The sequence below is a fragment of the Eleutherodactylus coqui genome, chromosome 2, assembly GCF_035609145.1.
Source record: "Eleutherodactylus coqui strain aEleCoq1 chromosome 2, aEleCoq1.hap1, whole genome shotgun sequence".
Classification (NCBI taxonomy): Eukaryota; Metazoa; Chordata; class Amphibia; order Anura; family Eleutherodactylidae; genus Eleutherodactylus; species Eleutherodactylus coqui.
In genome coordinates, this window is record NC_089838.1 from 180871198 (window position 1) to 180895232 (window position 24035).

At 37.9% G+C, this 24035-nt stretch overlaps 1 protein-coding gene across 1 annotated transcript in view; it reads right to left on the bottom strand.

Annotated features, from left to right (window-relative positions):
* The window catches only part of SEMA3E (semaphorin 3E), a 170502-nt gene that overhangs the window by 22109 nt on the left and 124358 nt on the right, over positions 1-24035 (bottom strand). The window contains exons 3-6 of the mRNA XM_066592012.1: positions 19183-19242; positions 17628-17747; positions 3899-3992; positions 10-129 (exon numbers count right to left, since the gene is read on the bottom strand). Of these exons, the coding sequence (XP_066448109.1) occupies positions 10-129; positions 3899-3992; positions 17628-17747; positions 19183-19242 (394 nt within the window). The remainder of the gene's footprint in view (positions 1-9; positions 130-3898; positions 3993-17627; positions 17748-19182; positions 19243-24035) is intronic.

Here is a 24035-nt window from a genome sequence, read left to right on the forward strand (position 1 = left end):
ATAATTCACCTTTTAGGATACGGTCATCATCATGTTCTGTCCTTATGTATGACAGATGTCCCATGCTTCGAAATAAAGTAGCATCTCTTCCCCAGAAGTCATTGTAGAGACCAACAAATAACTCACCACCTGAAATAAAATGAAGTTCTCATATAATCTTATAGTTACATACTCAGTATATTTAGTTATTTTACTTTTTATTGGAATATTCAATAGTTCAATCTGGTTACAGGATACTGACACCTGAGACTTGCTATTATAGTATGTAAGGCTGAAAAAAGACATATGTCTCTCCAGTTTAGCCTATTAACCCACAATGTTGATCCAGAGGAAGGCAAAAGAAAAATCCAATGAGGTAGAAGCCAATTTTCCCCACTTAGGCTGCCTGTCCACGGGCAAGGCAGGATATCGCTAGTGATTATTCGCCGTGGGGGAGCAGGGGGGAGAAATGACAGGTCTCCACATTCAGCCTATCTGATAGATAGGCTCACCTCGGAGAATCGCAGCAAATCACAACATGCCACGATTTGAATCCCGCAAGCGGAGAATCGCTATGATTCTCCACTTGTGGCCGTCGGGCAGCACTTTCAATTGTTAAGTCTATGGAAAGTGTTCACTGCGTTACCCATGGACGGATTATCGCCGCAGATAACGCAGTGACATATTGCCCATGGACAGAAGGCCTTAAGGGGAAAAAATTTCTTCCTGACTCCAATCTGACAACCGGAATAATCCCTAGATCAACAACCCAAATGTTGATCAATGCAGCAAATGTACCAATATGTTGTGGTACCACTTTTGATGTGTCGATTCTTGTCATGTTGCTGTAAACAACAGGGTATTGTGCCATTTTTAGGTGATAATTTAATCTGTTTGCAAGCTGTGTATTTGTATGGGAAGGGAAGATTAAATATGACTGGTTTACAGTGTTGTGTATTCAATCAAGTATAAGATCCCACTTGTGAATATTTTTACATCTATCTATCTGTCAATTTAGATATTCATCGATTGATCATAGGTATGCAGTGATATGCACATGAAAATACAATATTGTTTTGAGGCAGTTTGAACATCGGTTACTCTCTGCTTATCCCATTGTAAGTGCATTGCTGAAAAACTGAATCTACTTCTTTCTAGTGCAGTATCCCACTGGCTGGTGCATATCTGATGCATGAAATTTTAATGATTAAAATAGTAAAATATCTGACAAAGTGAGGCATATATAACATTATTTTTCATCATATTAAAGCGATACACTATAAATGAAGCTTACATCAAGTTCATCATAAAAGCAAAAAATAATTAAAGTAAATGGCCACTAGATGGCAAGCCTACATTACAACTGGATTTAAAAGTTAGAGCAACAATATTAACGCAGATGAACTAATGCATGTGCACGTCAATGTACTGCAGATGAAAATAATCTTATTACTTCAATTTATTATAAATGGAAACAAACAACAGCATATTTGCAAACATCAAACACTGAGTCTGAAAGAAACTGATTAGGTATTTAATTTGCACCTAAAATATCTAGTAACGCAAATATTACATTCACATTAATAAAACATTGGTTCCTCCAAACTTTTGTTTTTTTATACATATGTCCATCTAGTTCAGCCTATTAACCCACAATGTTGATCCAGAGGAAGGCAAAAGAAAAATCCAGTGAGGTAGAAGCCAACTGGAACATCCCTCTAGTTGTTCCATATTGAGAGTGAAATATGTCTAGTACACTGGTCATAGTCTGATTTATCACTAGTAAATTGGGGTTCCCCACATGCATTTCATCAGGCAGTGTATACATATGCTAATAAATACTGTATGAAAAAGTAAGTGAAGCTAACTGCTCCTCATTTTATTCATATCATTATTTCACATGCACTCAAGTCACAGAAAAGAGAAAAGCTCAGGTAGTGGATCCTATTGTCTTAGGGGCCTTTCACAAGGATAATCACTGACTGACCATAAGAATGTTGGTCAACGCTCATTCCCTCCGTGTACAAAGGCAGATTATCTGCTCTATCTGAATGATCAGTCATTTATACGGGAAGATGTGCAGCTAACTAGGACACATTTATATGCTCACCTAAATGACACAATCAGCTGGTGAACAAGCGTTTGCACATTCGCCATCTAATCGTTCATCCTTCTACATGGCCCAAGTGAGCAAGTGTTCGTAGGAATGTTCAGGTCCGATAACTAGCATATGTAAAAGGAACTTTATTGTCAACCAGCTGATACACCTGGCCTCGTCAGAGTTAATTTGATACAGGTGTTAACGTGTTGTTTGCACAGAAAAGTTTATGAAATCAAGGTTACTTTAGAGTAACCAAGGAATAAAATATGCATACACATAGAGGAGCGTTAGATTCTCCTCAGGCTGCATGTATGGATGTACCTCTGCAGAATGTGCCACCCCTTCCACTCTCCTCATTTAGGACCTAAAGAATGCTTGTGCCAAATTTCACGCTTGTACAACACAAGGAAGTTACAGTACATAGTGGTACCAATACTTTTGCACTAAACATTGAACAATCAAGTTGTGTCCCCTTTACTTTTCCTATTCAGGACCTGAAGAATGCTCTTGCCAAATTTCATGTTTGTACGAGTACGTCATGGAGAAGTTAAAGAATTAGTGGCGAGTCAGTCAGTGAGGGCTTTCACACACATATCAATCTATCTATCTAAGATTTTGCATGGTATCAACTTCCCTGTCCCTATGCTCTATTATGGTATAAGAACATCCCAGAGAGAGGCCCCCACTGCCTATGAGCCAGAATGCAGAGTCTTCTGGTGCAGTTGAGCTGCCCATGTACTACATTTAGGGCTCAGTCACACGGGCGCATCCGGGCGCCGATGAGCCCGTGTTACTGCACGAAGAAGACGGCCGCACTGCAGGTGTGGACGACTCTCCGCACCGCCAGAAGAAAGAACACATGACCATCAATGGAGTTGGTCATGTGTTCTTTCTTCCAGCGGTGCAGAGAGTCGTCTGCAACTGCAGTGCGGCCGTCTTATCCTGCAGTAACACGGGCGCATCGGCGGCCGGATGCGCCCGTGTGACTGAGCCCTTATGTGAATGGCCTAATTCTTCTTTTACTTCATTTCAGGATAAGAAAAGTAACAAGTGAAATTAAGGATTTTCTCATTTAAAAAAAATCTAACTCCTGCTCATCAACACCATTAAACTGATCAGATTTAAGCATTCCTGTACCATCTGCTAACATTTCAAGATGTTCACGTTCACTACAAAACAATTCAGAATATGCAGTTTGAGGTCTTTGCTGTATGTGGAATATTTTGATTGCATTTCCTCTTATTGCTTCTTACCATAGTGTTTAAATTATTTGAATTGCAAGCACGTGCATATTTCCTTTTTTGATACACACAAAGTGAAAAAAAATAGCAAAATGAAGAAAAGTTTCGATTTCTCAGCAATATTAGACTCTAAAAGCCTAATAAAGACTGTGCTTCTCGTCATTCTAGAAACATGCAAGGTTTGGAGAGAGGCATAATCTTATGACCATTTCCTTTAACTTCTTGCTTATGAGATCAAGCAAGTAATGTAATATGCTGACACTATCCACTAAAAGATTTTTTACCCAAAAGTAGAGATTTATTTTCAGCAAATTGTTCATAAGATATTAATGATTTTAGAAATAAATGGTTTTCATTTATTAAAACAATATAAAGAAAACCTGGTCTTGTTGCTCATAGCAGCCAATCACAGCGTAGCTTTCATTTTGAGTGCAGTTTAAGAAATTAAAGCCGAGTTCTGATCTGTGCTTAAGAGCAACAATTAGAGTTTTTAAATAGTTTTGATTAAAGAGGCTCCTTGTTCAGAGTTAAGTAAAGTGCAAGAATCACAAGGTTTTACTTATTTGATGATAATTACCTGCTAATGTTGAAATCACAGATGAGTCAGGGTCGAAAGGGCATCTGCCTCGCCCTCGCTCAACGTTTTGGAGTTCCTCTTGGAATATATGTTCCTGTAACCATCAGATGACAAAGACACAAAATTAAAGGTAAATCAACTGCAACCAATCTGCACAAGTTATTCTGTGTAAACCACAGTACAAAGGAACCCTTAAGTAAAAGGAATGTAATTACAGTCATTCAGTTTGTATGTAATAAACAAAAGTTACAGATGTGTCCAGCCTTAATTTAACTTGAATTTGGTTAATGACTCCAATTTCTCATGAAACCAATTCAATAGAATATCAGTACATGCTTGCAATACCCTTGACAGCCAGCAGCAACCATTGGGTGGCCACACAGAGTCATATAAGATAGACATCTTGTGCCAGACTATTGCAAAATATTTTTAAAAAGCTGATTTAAGGGTCAAGTTAAGGGAGGACATTTCTGTATTTTTTACAAACTGATTATTCATGTTCAGCTCTATATAATCAAAAGGTAACTAAATTAGTTAAGTGCCAATAAAATCAGGGCAAATTTTGATAATACACATAATACTAGTAAAGTCAGGGGCAGACATACAAATAGTGCCATCTGTGAAGCTACAACAGGGCCCTGTAGGTAAATGGGCTTACTGTCACCTTAAAAACATCTTTCTGCCTTATTTTGGAGAGATATAATTCAGTGCTCTATAAAGAGTGATTGGACAACAAAGGGACTCAAATACTGTTCTTGCAAAGGGGACCTTTGCTGTGTAGATCCAGCCCTGAGTAAAACACAAACCCAGTATCTCATTTAGTTCTTTCCACTTTCATTTAAGGGAAGGTACTGTACTTTGTGTGTCTAAAAATGAATAATATACCTTGGTAATAGAGATGAGCGAATATACTCGTTTCGAGTAATTACTCGATCGAGCACCGCGATTTTCAAGTACTTCCGTACTCGGGTGAAAAGATTCGGGGGGCGCCGGGGGTGGGGGGAGGCGTGGCAGAGCGTGGGGTAGCAGCGGGAACAGGGGGGAGCCCTTTCTCTCCCCCCCACTTCCCGCTGCACCCCCTCCCCCCACTCACCCACGGCGCCCCCCGAATCTTTTCGCCCGAGTACGGAAGTAATCGAAAATCGCAGCACTCGGGCAAAAAAGGAGCGTGGCCGAGTAGGTTCGCTCATCTCTATTTGTTAACCATAAACTATAGGAAACCTCATGAAATAATGTCAGAAGAAAACTTTGCATGTTAAAAAGTCTTGATAAATCACATGGCAGCCACAAAACTGCTTTTAAATTTAATCTCAACATCCTAAACGTCAGTCCTAGAATAATATAGGACTGCAAAGGTTATGGTAATTTCCAGACTATTACTATGGCCATAGAATTTAGGCTAAGCTCACATGAGTGTCAAAGCTTCCCTTTGTAATGAAAGTCATTACACTATTCAAGATCCATCACACACTGGATGTACTAAATATTTTAACAAAACCATTACATAAGATGTGTCAAAGAATTACTTCAAATTGCTAAACAATTTATACCAATCGCTAAGTGAATAATGATCATGATGTCAAAAACGTGACATTATGCATAAAACAATGTGTGACTGCTGGAAATGGTTTATAAGCAGGTGACTCAATACATTTCACATATTGCATCTGCTCATTTCCACATGTGGACAATTCAAGCTGAAGAGGGATTATTATTATATGATAGCATCTATTAGATCAGGTTATAACCTTAGGTACTTTAGCTATTTTGACATTCACATATCCCATGCATAAGCAAACCGAAATTGCTATAAATTAGAAACAGCCACTCAAATATTCTCTCTTTTAGCGGACAGAGCAAGGTTTATATTTTTATTTCTAAATAATATGAAACAGGGTAAAATATGTGCAGATACAAATTATGCAAGGTGTGTCCCAACACACAGTCTTATAAAGGTCAATTTGGATTATTTAAACTTTTTGTCATGCTGAATGAATATTGCTATTGAAACAAGATGTACTGTATATTAAAGAAGGGCATTGTACACTATTGAAACTCATATAACTCATGGAAAGAGTAACTGCCCAATGAAACAAAGAGTTATACCTATTATAGAAGACGATGGCAGGTCACTGAGATTATGCCAACACTCTCTGATTAGTGGTGGTCAGCTTTAGCAAAACAAAAAGATGTAAAATGTAGAAATCCATTGAATCCATAAACAGAAAAGCTTACATATTTCTTCCACTGTATCATTTTCTATTGTTTTTTCAAATATACACATGGTTGGAGTGGGTTCTGTACATTCTGAAATTGAAGTTACCAACTCGCAAGCTAGTTTCCTCTTCTGGAGGAGTGCTACTGTAATTTCAATACTATGACTCATTCAAAGTTTCAAAGGAAACTAGAGCACAGCCTCATTTACTTGAGTGAAAATCAGTGAATGAGATACAGTACTAAAGCTGACCCCAATGCTGATATCTACACTCGGGTCAACTTTAGCACTGTATCCCATTTTGTTTAACTGAATGGGACTGCACTGCAGTTAACTTTGAGTGTGTCACATTGTGGAAAGTAGTTTTTGTCCTTGTGGGCGGAGAGCTATCTTCTATCAGCCAAACCGAAAACACACAAAAAAGAGAAAATGCTTATATATCTTACTTGTATGTCATTAGTTTAGTAGTTCGTTAGGTTGAATGAAGACAATGTCCATCTAGTCCAGCCTGTCTATCCTCCTGCGTTGATCCAGAGGAAGGCAAAAAACCCCAAGAGCAGAAGCCAAATAGCCCTTTTGGGGAAAAAAATTCCTTCCCGACTCCCTAATGGCAATCAGACTGTTCCCTGGATCAACCCCTAAAATTTCCTACCTACCTGTAACCTGGATTACCATTTAACTTAAGATTTATAACCTATAACATCCTTTCTCTCTAGAAAGACATGAAGTCCCCTTTTAAACTCCTCTATGGATTTTGCCATCACCACTTCCTCAGGCAGAGAGTTCCACAGTCTAACTGCTCTTACAGTAAAGAACCCCTTTCTATGTTGGTGATGAAACCTGCTTTCCTCTAAACGCAACGAGTGCCCTCTTGTTACCGTCACGGTCCTGGGTGTAAACAGATCATGGGAGAGATCCTTGTACTGTCCCCTCATGTATTTATACATAGTTGTTTGATCACCCCTTAGCAGTCTTTTTTCTAGAGTAAATAATCCCAGTTTGGATAGCCTCTCTGGGTATTCCAGTCGCTTCATTCCATGTATTAGTTTAGTTGCCCTTCTTTGAACCCCCTCAAGTACTGTAACATCTTTCCTGAGCACCGGTGACCAGAACCGTGCGTAGTATTCCATGTGGGGCCTGACTAGTGCCTTATATAATTAGAAACTTTATTTGCCTTTGCAGCAGCTGACAGGCATTGGTTACTCCAGTTTAGTCTACTATCCACTAGTACCCCCAGGTCCTTTTCCATATCACTTTTTCCTAGCGGTACTCCATTAATTGAATATTGGTGACATCCGTTTCTCCTGCCCATGTGCATAGTCTTACATTTTTCAACATTAAACTTCATTTGCCATTTTCCTGCCCAAGCCCCCAGCTTATCTAGGTCCATTTGTAGCTGTACATTGTCCTCCGTTGCATTAATTATATTGTATAATTTTGTGTCATCTGCAAATATTTATATTTTGCTGTGCAGCCCCTCTTTCAGGTCATTGATAAATATATTGAACAGAGTGGGGCCCAATACTGAACCCTGTGGCACCCCACTAGCGACTGTGGTCCAATCCGAGTACGAACCATTTATTACCCCCCTCTGCTTTCTATCATTGAGCCAATTTTTTACCCACTTACACACGTTTTCACCTAATCCGAGCTGCCTCATTTTGTATCTTAGCCTATTATGTGGCACGGTGTCAAATGCTTTAGAGTAGTCCAGATATACGAGATCAATAGACTCTCCCAGGTCCAGCCTAGAGCTTACTTCATCGTAGAAACCGATCAGATTTGTCTGACATGAGCGACCCTTCATGAATCCATGCTGGTGAGGAACTATTCCCTTGTTCTCCTTGAGGTATTCATTGATGGCGTCTCTCAGAATCCCCTCGAAAATTTTTCCCGTTACTGAAGTGAGACTTACTGGCCTGTAGTTACCAGGCTCACTTTTGCTCTCCTTTTTGTAAATTGGAAACACGTTGGCAATGCGCCAATCCAATGGTACTATGCCAGTCTTGATAGTGTCTAGAAATATTAGATATAGCGGCCTAGCTATCTCGTCACTTAGTTCCCTTAGTATGCTTGGGCGTAATCCATCTGGGCCCTTTATCGATTTTAGTCTTCTTTAGTCGCTTCCGCACCTCCTCCTGCGTTAGGTATTTTGTGATGGGTTCATTTTGTGTTATGAAAATAACTCTTTAATGACTGTTCACACCACCTTTAGGCCTTAGTCAGACGGGCGTTTTTTCGCACGATTTGCGGATCGCATGACGGATGCGCATCCGCAAATCGCGTGATCGGGGCCCGAAAATCACCCGAAAATCTGCTCCTAGTCGCGTTTCATTAGAAACGGGCTGGAGCTGTCCAGCGCATTGCATTCAATGGAGCCGGCAATACAGCCGGCTCCATTGAAAGCAATGCGCTGCGGGCGAGTGTGGGATGAATTGTCAGGAAGGGCTTAAATATATAAGCCCTTCCCTGCAATTCATCCAGAAATGTGTTAAAATAAAAAAAAATATATATATACTCACCTTGTCCTGGCAGACGGAGTTCAGAGCGGCCGGCCTGCAGTGGGTGTGAAGGGGGTGTGAGTCAGACTTGCCTCTGATTGGCTCAGCGCTGTTACAGCTGTGGCAGAGAAGAATGATTTGTCTTCTATATGTTCTCAATGGGGTCGGCGCTGCTGCCGCCGGCCCCATTGAGCGCATATAGAGAAGAGAACAGGAATCGCAGATCGCAGATAGGTGCGATCTGCGATTTCTGTTCTATAATTTATCGGACGAGCGCATAAAAAGCGCTCATGTGTCCGATACCATTGCAAAGCAATGGTTTAAAAAAAAATCGCCGGACGCATGCGCATGCTCAAATCGCGCGAAAAAACGCCCGTCTGACTAAGGCCTAAGGAACTTTAGCCCATTTTTCTTTACAGTGATGTTTTGTCAGAGCAAAAGAAAATTATCAAAATTAATGTAAGGGAAAAGTGAACCAAATGACCAAAACAAACAATGATATTCTCTCTTTTATTTCTCAAAGGCCCTTTGGAGATTAATAACAGACAATTAATTGCTAGGTATGGATAGCTCTTGTTCCTCCTCATCCATTCAGATAATAGGCGGAAATCATTCCCATCATGCTCACACTATCTTGTCTAGAGTTCTTATGATATTTTTACTGTGAAATGCTGCAGTGGTTTACAACTAGAGATGAGCAAGCACCAAAATGCTCAGGTCCTCGTTATTCGAGTCGAGTTTTTTGCAAAATTCAATAGCTCTGTTCGCGTAATGAACCCCATTGACTTCAATGAAAGACTCAAGCATTTTTGTATGGTTCCCGCCGTTTGCCAAGCTTTTTTTTCCCCTGTGCTCTCTCTTTCTCTCTCTCTCTCTCTCTCCTCCACCAAGCCAGCCACAAACTACTGTTGACATGCATAGCGTCGCAGCAGTTAGTCGTCAAATCTGACACGTCAGTGGCGGGGCCAAAACTGGGGCGGGGTCGAACACGGCATGATGCCAGCCCGATAGCGAGCACCATCGAGTATGCTAATACTCGAACGAGCATCAAGCTCGTAAGATTACGTTCGCTCAACTCTACTTACAACCAACAGGAAGACCTCCTAGTTTTAGGTGTATGTGTAAAATACATCACTGCTTTCTTCCAGAAACAGTTCAGCTTTGTCCATGGGCTGTATGTCATATTGAAGCTCAGCCCTTCAGCCATAACTTTTTTTGTAAAACTACATATATGAGGCATTGTTTTTATGGGGTGAGTCATATTTTTAGGCATAATATTAGGCATTTAGGTTATATCAAATTTTCAATATGAAGGAATGCATAAAAAAGCAATCCAGCCATTGCTTTTTTTTGCATTTTTTAGCATTAAAAGTAATAGAAAGCATAATTTTACTGTAAGGATCTAGACAAGTTTCTAGAAATATAATAAGTATATGTTTTATATTTTTCTTTTAACTTTGAGTAAATAAAATAGATCGATTTAACCTTTTTTGCATTGTGGCATGATTTTTAATTGTGGATTTTATCATTTTTTAAATCCCCGTGAGAGATTTCAATGGGAGCCATGCCTGCAGGGACAAGCGCCGGCCGCTACATGGAGGCCGGCGTGGAGACTTCTGCTCTGACCTCTGTGTATTTGTGGTGCTGATAACATGTGCCCACTCAGCTGATCAGTCGGGGTCCTGAGTGATAGACCCCAGCCGATCAACTATTGATGACCTATCCTGAGGATAGGTCATCAATAGTATTCTCACTGGAAAGCCCCTTTAACTATTTTGCAAAAGAGAATGTACTGTCATATTTCTATATAAAAGTACATCACTGTTTGTGCATATACAATGCACAGGCTTCTGTTAGAGCACACCTGAGATGACCTCCCTTATGCCCAGAACTATCATGATTTCACAATCAGCTCCACCAATCACATTAGGTAACTCTATATTTATCATATTCTGATAAGAGATTTGAGGCATGAGATGCCTAATATAAAAGTGAAATCTAATTTTGTCATCTAAAGGAATGATTTCAGCATATACATCCATTTCTAGAAATATTTTATTAAAATGTCAAACTAGAGAACATTCATGGCAAAGCGCTTATTTTCTCCCTTTTCCAATGTAAAATAGCTATTGTTCATGACAGACTATTAACTAGCATTTTAGCTCTTTTCTGCTGTCTTGTACTTTTATTGTGCTTAGGTCCTAAAAGAAAAAGTAACTTAATATACTTTTTATACATAGATTTCATGGTGTAACATTTTTTCAATTGCCTACATTACTCTTTTGCTTTGGTCTAATAAATTTTTATCGTAGCATTTATATTGCCACATTTAAGAGATCTCATGAAAATTTAGTATTTGTCAATTTAAGCATGGCATAAACACATTGGGTAGGTCAAATAACACATCTGAAGGCTGAGGCTGCGTAAGAGTTTTGGCTCCATTTAAAATAATATCTATCATTCCAGTTTTCCTGGCTAGGCAGCATCTAGTAAGTCCAAGAGCAGCAAAGACAAATATGCTTAGTGATGTAATTTTTGAGATATGCCCAAGTAACGCCCGGCTTTTCCCTTTTAAAGCCGTGTGGCATCTAAAATAATTTAGAATTTTAAACGAGTAGAATTTCAAGTAGGTCACTGCATTTTTGTGGTTTCTTGGTTAAACAGAATTATACTGTATTGGACATGGTTACAATGTTTCCGCTTGTAGTTTTCTTTAATTTATTGCTTTTTGTAGGCCTTTCTAGCTTTCTTCAGAGGCTTTCACTAAAGCTTTCCATCATATAGCTAAAGCTGCTTATATTTTGTGTTCTTTGTTGACACTGTTGAATATATATACTTGAATTCAGTGCATAAAAAAGACCATCATTGCAAATACAAGGTTTAAAATAAAACCTCTGACAAGTAACTAAAATGAACCCTGTACATAATCTTCAAAATCACACTGAAATATCAAATGGTATTATACTTTCAGAAAAGCGTATTTATTTTGCAATGAAAATGTATTAATTTATTGGTGCCAGTCACTGCTCTGATGGCTTATACACTTAAAGTGATCCTCTAGGCTTGGACAAACAAAGATGGCCAAACCTCTTCTCTGACTACCTTATGCACACTTTACATTAGCATGCATTGGTAGTCTAAGACACTACATGTTGCTCTGACTGGCCAGTGCTGCCTATGTGCGCAGCAATGATTAATCAAAGCAGCTGTAATGTCTTAGACGACTGATGCCTGTTAATGCACAGTGTACATCAGGTAGTCAGAGAAGCTAGTGCAGCCATCTTTCTTTGTTCAGGCCTGGAGGGTCACTTTAAAATACAAGACTAACATCCTTCATAATCCAAGATTCACATTCCTGTCTGTAGGACTTTTCTTGAGTTGTACCATTCCTCTGGAATGTGCTACCTAAGACAATCAGATTCTTTCTCAATATCCACAGTTTTAAAGGGACTATATCACAATTTTTTATTAATTAAAACCAGATAGAGAAACATATTGCATTTTGTGATCTGAGTGTAGAATTTTTTATTCTATTGTCTATATATAACTACGGGAGGGGGGGCAGTTTTCTTTCCTGAGCTACATTTAACAGTGTTTAGAGCATTTGCTTTACAGCAGCTTCATGGGCAATTCACACAATGGACAAGAGGGGACCTATTTTCTTGTATTGGAGACTGTTCTAGGTATGCTCTGCGTGACCTATGCAGAGGACATTTTGCAGGGGGAGGGGTAGATAGTGATGTTAGTAATATCACTGCTGCAGAGCTTTCTCTACAAATCAGGAAGTTTCAATATATTATTAGGCTAGGTTGTCAGTGTGAAAAATGCAGGATTTTAGTTTTTTTTTTCAAAAAATATAGATTATGATTGAAAGTTTAAAAAAATGCTTTAGAAAAATGTTAAACACAAAAATGTGATTTATATAATTGGTCATTTTCTGATGACAGATTTCCTTTAAGCATGCCATAAATACTCATATTTTAGGCAGAACTATCACATTACCTAGTGAAACCGTTCTCTGTTCACCCCCTTTCTTCGTTATCCTCCAAACCTGATTCCGTCATCTAACAATAAGCCCCACATTCCTTGCTCTCAAATACACTTCATATCAGTGAATACACAGATACCAGCTGGAGACCAGCTCATGCAGCTCTATGAGTGCTAACTTGTTTTATAAAATATAGCTGGACCATTGTACTGAACAAGCACTATTGCCCCTTGTGTCTCCCCTGTTTTCTCATATATTTTAATCTTTTGCAAGCACAGCCCCCTCTCCTATTGTTTATTTGTATATGTACCCTCTGATTTGTATAGCTTATTATTATGTTTCAAATCCAGGATTTCTTCTACAAATATTTTCTTTATTATAAATTGCATTAATTAGTTAAAAAACAAGGTCCTACAAGCTAGTGCCAGTAATGTTTACACGTTTTGAAACAACAGGTTCTTGATCACAACATTATTATGTTTCTTATCGAATGACTGCAAGCAGAGGTTAAAGGGTTGTCCAGTTGTAAACTATTGATGGCCTAGCTGCAGGATAGGTTATCAATAGTAGATTAGCAGGGGTCAATCGCTTTGGATCACTGTCGATCAGCTGTTCACTGGGCCACTGAACTGATTTCTGCAAGGAGCAGATCACCCCATTCTCACTGTGATGGCCAAACTCTGCATTGCAAGCCAATTTCTCATGCATTTCAATGCTTGCAATACCAAGAATGGAGCTGTCTGCAGAAATAAGCTCAGTACACAAGTGCACTGCCCAGCAAACACCTGAGGATAGACCATCAATAGTTTATAACTGGATAGCACATTTAACATGGGTGCCTGTCATTAGGTTATGTTATCACACTGCTAATTGTTAACTGTAAGGAAAGTATGAAAGAAACACAATGGAGGTGATCAGCCTTTTTACAAAGGCATACAGAAATGTGTTGCTGTAGTTACATACACTTTATAAATTTTGCTTCTCAGAACTAACTCAGACTGTTTCACTTCCAGATGTTGTCTTGAATAACCTGCTGCTATCAACTAAACATGGTATCTATACATGGATGTACATGCTTAGTCTAAGAGTTATACCATTCAAATGTGCATAAGCTAAGGTCTCCCACACTAGTTTAACAAACATATGTGAACAGAATTTTAAAGGTTATGGACATCTCCGACATGGGAAATTTTATTTTTTACATATGTTAGTGGTTATCTTGAGTTAGAAAGTTGCACTAATTTTTATGCTGCAATCTACATTACTTCATTAAATTTCAGACCATCTGGTATTTGGTTTGCACCCTGTTTCTAGCCTCAGACTTATTTCATATGATTGTGTCTGTCCAACTAATAAATGCTGGATGAGAGGTCTGTGTGGCTAGGATGCTGCTGCCTTCACTAGCTCTCATGTCTGCACTTATTTCTTCTTCTACAGCTAATGAGGGAGTTCTTCTCTCTTCTGCTGACAATGTTACCTTTATGCAATTTGCCTAGTAGTTCTGCTTTCTCACTGCACTTTTACAAAGCTTATGTGATTCACGCTTACTCTTCTGCAAACAGCCTTGTATATGCTTTCCTCCCTATCAAAAGCCTGTGTGTACTGCCCTCCATAATAACTTGGATGCTTTCATCCCTCTCTGCACTGCTGAATACATTCTCTTCCCCTTTCCTGCTGCTATTTTGATGAGAAAAGTAGAAGGGATAGGAGAGAGAACTGTCAAAGCCAGTGGCAACATGCTGTTCGACCTATCTCTGATTCAATGGAGCACTAACTATGTGATGTAGATACACAAACTCTGCAGTAGCAAAATGGTAGGATATTTTTTAATTAAGACGATTGGGAAAGTTTCTTAATTTTGCATTTAGAAAGCAATTGAAGAATATAAAAAACAGTGCAAAGGTCTTAATTTCTATTACAAAATCATGTTGCTTAGTTTTAAAAATATCTAAGTTAATGAAATCAGGGAATAAAACACAGAGCTCTTCAACAGCACACACACCAATCCGGGACAGTAAGTATAAACACCTTTTTACAGCAGAAATAAGATAGTCTGTTTAAAGTCCGGACGGGCCCCTTCATTAGGTACTTTGTCTACTTATATGATGAAGGTGCTCTTCTGGCCTTGAAACACATTGCCTTGAGTCTGCTGTAAATAAAGTATTTATACTTACTGTTCTATAAGTTAATGAAATAATAGCTGCCCCACATTAGACATGTATTCTGTACAATCTGGGGGAATATCATGGTAACAAATGAAAATTAATTTTTGTGTGTACTCTCTTATAGGATGACTATTTCTAACAGTCCAGTTCAGTTGTTGCTCTCCAAAAAAAAATTACCCCGGAATCCTCATGGAAATTGATGTGATGTTCAGATTTTAAATCCACAGCGTATCTTTTAATGTTGAGCATCTTCAATGTGATTTCACCCTATGCAATGCAAATGGTGGAATCTGCAGCAAATCTGCAACATTTATGCACCAAAATCTATGACTAAAACTGCACCATATAGCGTGTTTGTTTCCCACTGCATATTTTCAGCAGATTGAATACAGAATTTCACATGGCCATACCTTTACTGTGAAAATAAATGAAGCGGACTAGAGAAGATGTTTGCTTCGTATTCTTTAATATGAGCTTCAGAAAATTGACAGTGTGGAGAAAATATGCAGACCAAAGTATGGCCTCACAAATTTCTCACCTTTACTACAAAACTGATTTATGGCTTGTCAAGAGCAATTTATCAGACTAGAGACTGACTTTTTCTACCATATGTTGATTTGTATGCACCACGAGAGTATAAACAAAATAAACTTTTGCCGGATGTAATGATAATAATGATTTTTACTTTGACCCTTGAGGGAATATTGTGGAATACTGTGAAAATAAAGTAATAAAAGGATAATTATATTGATTCCAATGAAATTGTAATAACATGGGTAAGACAGGAATGTACCAGCCATCATGGGGATATTTTGGGTACAACCAATACAGTGTAAGAGCAGAGGCCACACATTCATCTGCTTTTAATACAATCGGGCTCCATATTTCTAGAAGACTACAAACAGTTATGAATAGGCTGCTGCACTATTGTAAATGTGACTATATGTATAATCTTGATTTTGTTTTTTTGTATAGATCATTACAAATTGCCTTGTTTTTCATTTTTCCTACTATTAATGAAGGTTTGTTCATTCTGCTCTATGATGAAAACTGGTTGCATGTTTTGATTAGATAACCTACAAATAAACTAGACATGAAACAAAATTGTATTCTATGACAGTGGTGCCCAAAGTTTCTGAAAGTGCGAACAACTTTTAGGTGAGACTTTGATTGTGACCTCCCACTATCATACCTAGCTACATATGAAATTTAAAAGTCCCTGTAAAATTGAAATCAATAACAATTTTATACGAAACCAGTGGATACCATCCAAAGAATGACCAAACCAGAAGTATATGGCACATCAATGACACAAAATCTTTTGCATGCTCTTTTTAAAAACCTATCCATCTTTAAAAAAAATATGCAAACCTCATAATTGTCTAATATTTCATATTGCACTTATTGCTTACCAGTAGAGCCCACAAACTGGTAATAATGTGTCATCACACTTTGCTGCTTATATATAATTGAATTATTTTACAGAAGACTCCACTGCCATCCAGCTATGAATAGTGCATGCTTTTGCACATGCTGGACAGTCCCAAAAAAGGTTAAACAAATTGGGCTACTGGGTAACAGATAGCACAAGCATCATTTTCAAATTGCATTCAACTATTTTCACAACACCAGGGTGGCAGTAGTTCTAAGTACTAGAAATTATTGTTTACATACACCATATGTCATACTGTTATCCGATACCCCAATTTGGTTATCGTTGCTTCCTGAATCTTCCGGCATGTTTCAGAGCATGCGATAGTTACATCTGGATGGCATTGAAGTCTTCTGGAAATAACCGAACTATATGTAAGCAGCAAATTTTGATGGGGCATCATTCCCAGTCTGTCCGCCATACTGTTGGGCAACAAGTGCAATATGGAACATTAAATTACTAGTACAAGCTATATGTATTTTGTTAAAGGGGCTATCCGAGGCCATGTTTTTCTTCCCCATACTGGCTCAGCCTTCTCTAATAACATAACAGAAGACATACTCACCTTCCTTGCCTCCCCACAACTCTAATTTAGCCAGAAAACAGTTCCTGCTGGTCTTTACTTGAATGTGTAGGGTGCCGGTAATTAAGTCACTGACACCAGGGCATGTGATTGCACCCAATCATCAGCTCACTTCAGTTGGTGATTAGCTGCATTTGTCACATAACCTAGGCTGTGTCATCACTTTTCTCCCAGATGTAAAAATCAGCGGGCACTGAATAGCAGAGGAATAAAAGCTGTGGGAAAGATAGGGAGGTTGAGCATGTTTTCTGGTTTGGTGAAAAAGTGCCCTCAGATAACCCCTTTAAAGATGGATATTCCTCTTGTGACCCTCTCATCTCTGTAAAATTGCCCCAGGGGGTCGCAACCTACACTTTAAGAACCATTGCTCTCTAATATATAGTGTATTAACATACAGCAGCTAAATAAATACGGTCATCTGACATTATTACATTTTTAAAGACTGTATTTGCCCTATAATAGCACTTGATGACTAGAGTTCTTGAGGGCAAAATTCAATGTTTGAGGCAATGAAATATTTTTATATTAGGGTCCCTAGGGGTTAAACATTATCCTACTGAAGATGTTAGTGTTTTATTGGTACCAAATGCAGAAGCTAAAAAAGGCAAAAATAAAGTACAAAGTGTACTGTTTTCAAAGCTTTCCAATGATCATTAGTCAATTTAGATGAAACTTTAGAAGTAAAAGTACAGTAGTGGAAAAAAAGGAATTCGGGCAGATTTTATGTAAAAGCTACAAACCAAAGATATAATATATCTATATAAAACCACAAAGAGCAACAAGAATATGCAGAGCTGAAGAAGAAAGGATCCCAAGGCTCAAAGCATACCTACAAAAGTACATACCTGTGACCTGAGTCCAACTCTTATGAAAGTACAAACTGGATCAAATGCTCCTGTTCCACAAGCTAAAATGTGAGTCCGATTATAATGATGAAGAATTCGAACAAAATTTGCACATTCTCTCTGTGAGGAATAAAAAAAAAATTAAAAATAATTTAACAACAATATCAGCATATTTCTAAAAAATAACATCTAGATCACTATATGGATAGATAGATAGATAGATAGATAGATAGATAGATAGATAGATAGATAGATAGATAGATAGATAGATAGATATGAGATGGATAGATAGATAGATAGATATGAGATGGATAGATAGATAGATAGATAGATAGATAGATAGATAGATAGATAGATAGATAGATAGATAGATATGAGATGAGATGGATTGTTGCAGACGTTTTTAGGACAGTGATACAATATTCATAATTTAGCCTCTGCAGACCACCACACTGGATTTGAAAGAAAGCCATCAATGTTCGATTAAAGTGTAGACTTTCAATTTTAATTCAAGGGTTTTTAAAACAATATTACATTAAGGGCTTCTTCATACAACCGTGTTTGTGCACACACACAATCTATGCGCTCTAAACACAGAGACTAGAATCCCTTGTTTTAAATGAGTTTGTTCTTATTGCGCATGCATGGGAAAAAGTAGGACCTGCTCTTTTTTCCTGAGTTTGTGCAGCAGAAATCTCATAGATGTCTAAGGAAGGTGTGAAAATACGAGAGGGGAAGGGCACGACACTAAACAAAATGCAGAGAAAAGAACACATGTATAGCTCATATGCCTTAAATAGTCGTGAAATTCATGGAAGGTGTATGTCTAGCCATTAATTCCATGGAAGGCGTGTTTCATGCACACGTGTGAGCTGGCCTTGCATGTACAAAAAGTACAGTACTATGTACAGACATGCCCGCAATACACAGATTCTGTACCTCTTCAAGCCTCATTGATGCACACATACGCTGTGCTGAGCGTATATTTGTGCATAGCCTCATATGAAGCTGTCCTAACTGTTGATGATTTATAGTCATTTTTTTATTAGCTGTTGTTGTTAGCTGTTTAGTCATTCACGACCCTCGGTGACCCTAAAGGCGAGCTTTGACAGTATCAAGCAAGTCCCTCCTATTTTACAAGCTCAATAGAAGGTCTGGAATTTAAAATCATTCACCATATAACCTGCAGAAGTGAGTATAACTATGCCATCTGTCAGTCTGACTTATATATGTGGGAATAACTTCTCGCTCTGCACTGAAAATTGATCATAGTGACATAGATGTACTATACAACCTTAAATCCATCCCCAGGCACATCCTGGGTCAGCATGGGGAAAAAAAACAGTATGCTGTATTGAAAAAATCCACTGGGGTGCATGGGGTAGTGATGTTATGAGAAAATTGGTTCAGCTGTAATGCAACTTGATCATAGTTTTACAAGCCATAATAGAGAAAAAGTAAATAAGAAATTAAGCTTTGGTTCCTTTTTGTAGCTTTCTAGATGCATATCTGAGATCAGTGTGTCTAATTAGTACTCATACTATCTAGCATTTACCTCTTCTCTTCCTTTTCTGTAGCAGTCATCAATTTGCTGTTCAGAGCTCGGCCAATGTATCTAGGAGAAAGGAATACCGATTTGTTAGGATCACACCCCAAGTAGTTTTTAAAACAAAAATAATTTAAGGGAATTGTACAGTTAAGAATTTCTGCAAAATAGAAACAATACTTGATACTTTTAAATTGTACACAGACATTATATATCTTTCTCATATCTATCTATCTATCTATCTATCTATCTATCTATCTATCTATCTCATATCTATCTATCTCTCTAACTCATATCTATCTCTCTCTCTAACTCATATCTAACTCTCTATCTCTCTCATCTATCTCTCTCTCTATCTCTCTAGCTATCTCCTATCTATCTCTCTATCTATCCCCTATCTATCTATCTATCTATCTATCTATCTATCCATGTATCTATCTATCTATCTATCTATCTATCTATCTATCTATCTATCTATCTATCTATCTATCTATCCATGTATCTATCTATCTATCTATCTATGTATCTATCTCATATCTATCTATCTATCTATCTATCTATCTATCTATCTATCTCATATCTATCTATGTATCTATCTCATATCTATCTATGTATCTATCTCATATCTGTCTCATCTCTCTATCTCTCTATCTCTCTTATGGACTTATAATACGTTAAATTAAGTAAACTGCTATAAACATATTGTTGACACAAGTAGTTTTTACCACTAGTAGTATATTTATGTAGCCACTAGGTCTGTCTTTTATTTCATCAGGTTGTTGTTTGTGATTGAATGAATGGCTGTTAAATTGCTAACAAGCAGATTAAAGTTGTATAATATATTATTTTAGGCTTCATTCACATGATCGAAAAAATTACGGAGAAGTTAGCCGCGCAAAAAAAATTGCAGCTAACTTAGTGAAAAATAGCGTGAACAGGCGATTTATCGCTGTCAATCTCGAGCTTAATTATCAGTGAAATTATCCATTCACATGATTAGGAGATGCATGGTGCTGAAAATGAGTGCTGCAGCTCCAAGAGGGGAGAGAGAGATGAAGGAAAGCCCCACAGGGCTTCCCTTCATCACTGGGGACTCCCTTCATCTCAGTGGGGATGGGGAGTTTCCCCAGCAGCTGAGTTGCAGGAATTCCCATGTAGAGGGGAGAGAGAGAGTGAGATAAAGGGAATGCTGGGCTAATCGGAATGCTTAGATAATCTCTCTCCCTCTCCCATGTTATCCAGCTCCACTAGGAGTCTATAGAAACTCCTGCCATCATGCACCAAAGATAGGCCAGGTCCTATGTTCTTACGCAGCATAGACATTTCAGTCACATATGTCCTATCTTTTTAGGTGTGTATTTATTGTGCATCTAAAATTCATTTATCTGAATGTTCCCATAGGAAACCATTGGTTCTAATAGCTTCCAGGAAGATTATGCGTACATAAACCACACTCTGATGGGTACTTATATAATGACAGAATCATTAAAAGAACTAGCTCATATATTCCTTAACGGATAAAGCGCTGGATTGAATAACTCAGTATTTTAAAGCTTTTAAATACTGTCCCTAAACAGGAAAATGTTACCTAATAGTTTATCCAGAGAGTAAAACTTGTAATGCTATCCATAGCATGGCACAGCTTTATGGCTCAATAAGTTGCACTTCTTCAGAATGACATAGGATAATTAATAGTGCATTAGACATAAAAAAAGACTTGAGATAACAACTCAAACTCCCACTTATCACACAGATACACTTAGTAATGGAAAAAAACTATGTAACAATATCTTGTAACATAATAGCTAAATGGGTTGCAATAGAAAATAAGGCCAAAGTCTACTACTGTCATAGATGGGAAACAAATGCACATAAGTGTATTTAAATCAGTACAAAATGTCTAAATTTACAGTAAAATAAACAACTACATTCTAAATGACAAACAGCCAGAATTGTTGATTGTTCATGTGCAACACAGGCCTAACCTTTACAGTGATAATAGTCTCAGAGGGCTGACGGATATGTGGATAGAATAGTTTTCATAAATGAAGTCATTTAAATCTGGAGTATAAAGCTTATTTAATCAATCTATTTCCCTGATAGCTGGGCCTGAGCTCATAGTGTTTTAATTCAGTAAGTTAACACATGGCAGAAAATCATCAGTGATTTCAATATATGTATTTTCTTACCCTTTTTACAATTTTTGCTAGATTACATTATTTTTAAATTATGCAATGCATCTACCTTCAACAATCCTTTGTCTTTAAACACAGATTTTTGATATTGCCTATATAAACGACAGCAATCATTTTGCATTCATTTCTCTTCATTCTGAAATCTGATTTTTTTTATATATTTCAGATATGAAGTATATAATATTATAAATGTATATGTCTATCTGTTATGTCTAAAAATGTTATTTTTGTCTAGGAAAACTACTCTGATTTTAACCACTTAGGCCTCAGTCAGACGAGCGGCGATCTGCTCGTCGTTCCGCGTGGAAAAATGTCCGCAGAAAATCTGTACCTGTCAAAGGAAGAACATATGGGTGGCAATGGACGTGGTCATGCGGATTTTCGTCCGCACATGCGGTGTGTTTTTTTCCACATGGAAAAACGTGCGTATATCCGCTCGTCTGACTGACTGCCTAAGAACCAGAGTCCCAAGGAATTTAACTATGTGGTGGTTTTACTGCCCCAATTTTTTTTTTCAGCTACCAAATTTTTTTTCCTCCATTTCCTAGGTTTATTACGGGTAAAAACCTTAAAAAAAAAACAAAACTAAATTTTTTTAGACTTAGAACTTTTACAATTAGTGTATTTACACTAAAATAAAGTACAGGAATGGGTTCCGCATTTTGTTTCAGAAGTCTTGAAATATAATTTGTATAGTCTCAGATTACAGGGAGTATATGCTGACGGTTTTGGTTAGCGTCGGTGGTGGGTCATTTTCTTTTATATATATATATATATATATATATATATATATATATTTTTTTTTTTTTTTTTTACTGTTTTTTTTTTTAGAACTTATTTTTACAATATTTTTTTTTTGTTTACATCTATGTCCCCCGTGACATTGTGTAAAACTTCTGGGGGTCATTCACATTTTCTTTAATTTCACACTTTTTCAATATAGCAGGGGCATCCAGTTACAGGGAAAAATATCCCCCTGTACTGACAGTAATCATTAACAGTATTGATCGAGGTCTACTAAGACCCTCCAGCTCTGCCTCGGCAGGGGTCACCCTTCAGTCACATGATCACTTCCGCTTTCTCTCTTTGTACATAGCACTCATTGAGCGTTATGTAGCCTGCAAAGGAGAAGGCAGAAGTGGTTAAAAACTGCTTCTTCCTTCTCTTCCAGGTCCTCGGTTGTGACTAACAGCCAAGGAGCCGACCTAGTCCTGCTACATCGCAGGAGCTGAAATCCTGCGCTGTATTTTTGCTATCAGTCAGGATTAAGGTGCAAGAGCAAGCGCCGTAAATTTACTGTGCTTGGTCCTTAAGGGGTTAAACAATGCTGCATTTTTGTTTGCATCAGATACAGTATTTTGTGCTTAAAAATATTTCCCCTATTTTTTATTTCTAATTATAGTAATTGCCATATATGATGAGTGTATATATGTGTGTATATTTGATAATCACAAGATAAACTTGATCTTATCTGGTAAGCTTTCACGCTGGTAGGAAAATAGCTCTGTGGTGGGTGCTTTCATTATTGGAGATGAGTGCCATATTTGTTATTCAAAGCTCATTTAGATGAAGCTAGATGGAGATTGCAAAAAGTTTGAAGAAAAAGAAAGGCAGATGAGCCTCTGTTTGTACAAGGTGAACATCTCCTATGCTAGTAAGGAGGAATACAGGACAATGCACTGTTTAATATTCATTGTATTCACCCCTTATTACCTTACTGTCCATTCCTAACCCAGGAATTGGCTTAATGAACAAATGGGCAGTTCTGCAAACTAAGCTAGGACAGAGAACTTTTAAAGATGTGTGGGATCATAAAAATGTCACATTTTATGAGGGGAGCTTGCAGCTGAAATGTATGCCAGTCTCTCATCCACCCTCAGGAATGCAAAGACTTCAGAAGGTCTGTTAAGTTCAAGGATTATGTGTGTGTTTCTCTATTTTATATTCAGAATTGCTGTTTTGCATTTACCGTATGTCATTTTATTTTGTCCTCTTTCTAGAGGCTTATTTTTATAAGCCCTGCATTTTTCCATTAAATGAAATTTAGTTGGGCCAGAAATTCAGCAACAGAGGATGTAAGCAAGCCTTCTATCTGACTCATAAAGCACTCAGGTGTAGGGCTCAGGTAAAAATATTCATGAAAATCACATTAAGATCATATTATACACCAATCTAGATAATCAATATATAACCTGATTGCTCGGCTGACTATTGGAGAATTTGCAGTGATTATTACCAATAATAGTAATAATCTTTAGTTGTATAATGCCGATTTATTGCACAGCGCTTCCGAGGCAGATGGGGAACACAAACAATACAGAGATTACAAAAGTTAAAAGGTACAGGTGTAGGAGGTGGAGCAAGGGGGGACACAGCAATGCGACAATGACATGCGATATACAGTTTTTAGGACACAAACGGGGTGGGGATAGTGCAGGAGGTACAGGGCAGGAAGTGTACATGGTAGGCAAAAGTGGAAAGCTATAGGGAAGGGCAGGGGGCATATTGTTTGCGTGGGGGACTAGATCAGGAGGTTTGGTATGCTTCTATAAAGAGGTGCGTCTTTAAGGCGCGTCTGAAGTTCCGTGCGTCAGTGATTGTCCGGATGTTTTGGAGTAGAGCATTCCATAGGATGGGTGATGCTCTAGAGAAGTCTTGGAGGCGAGC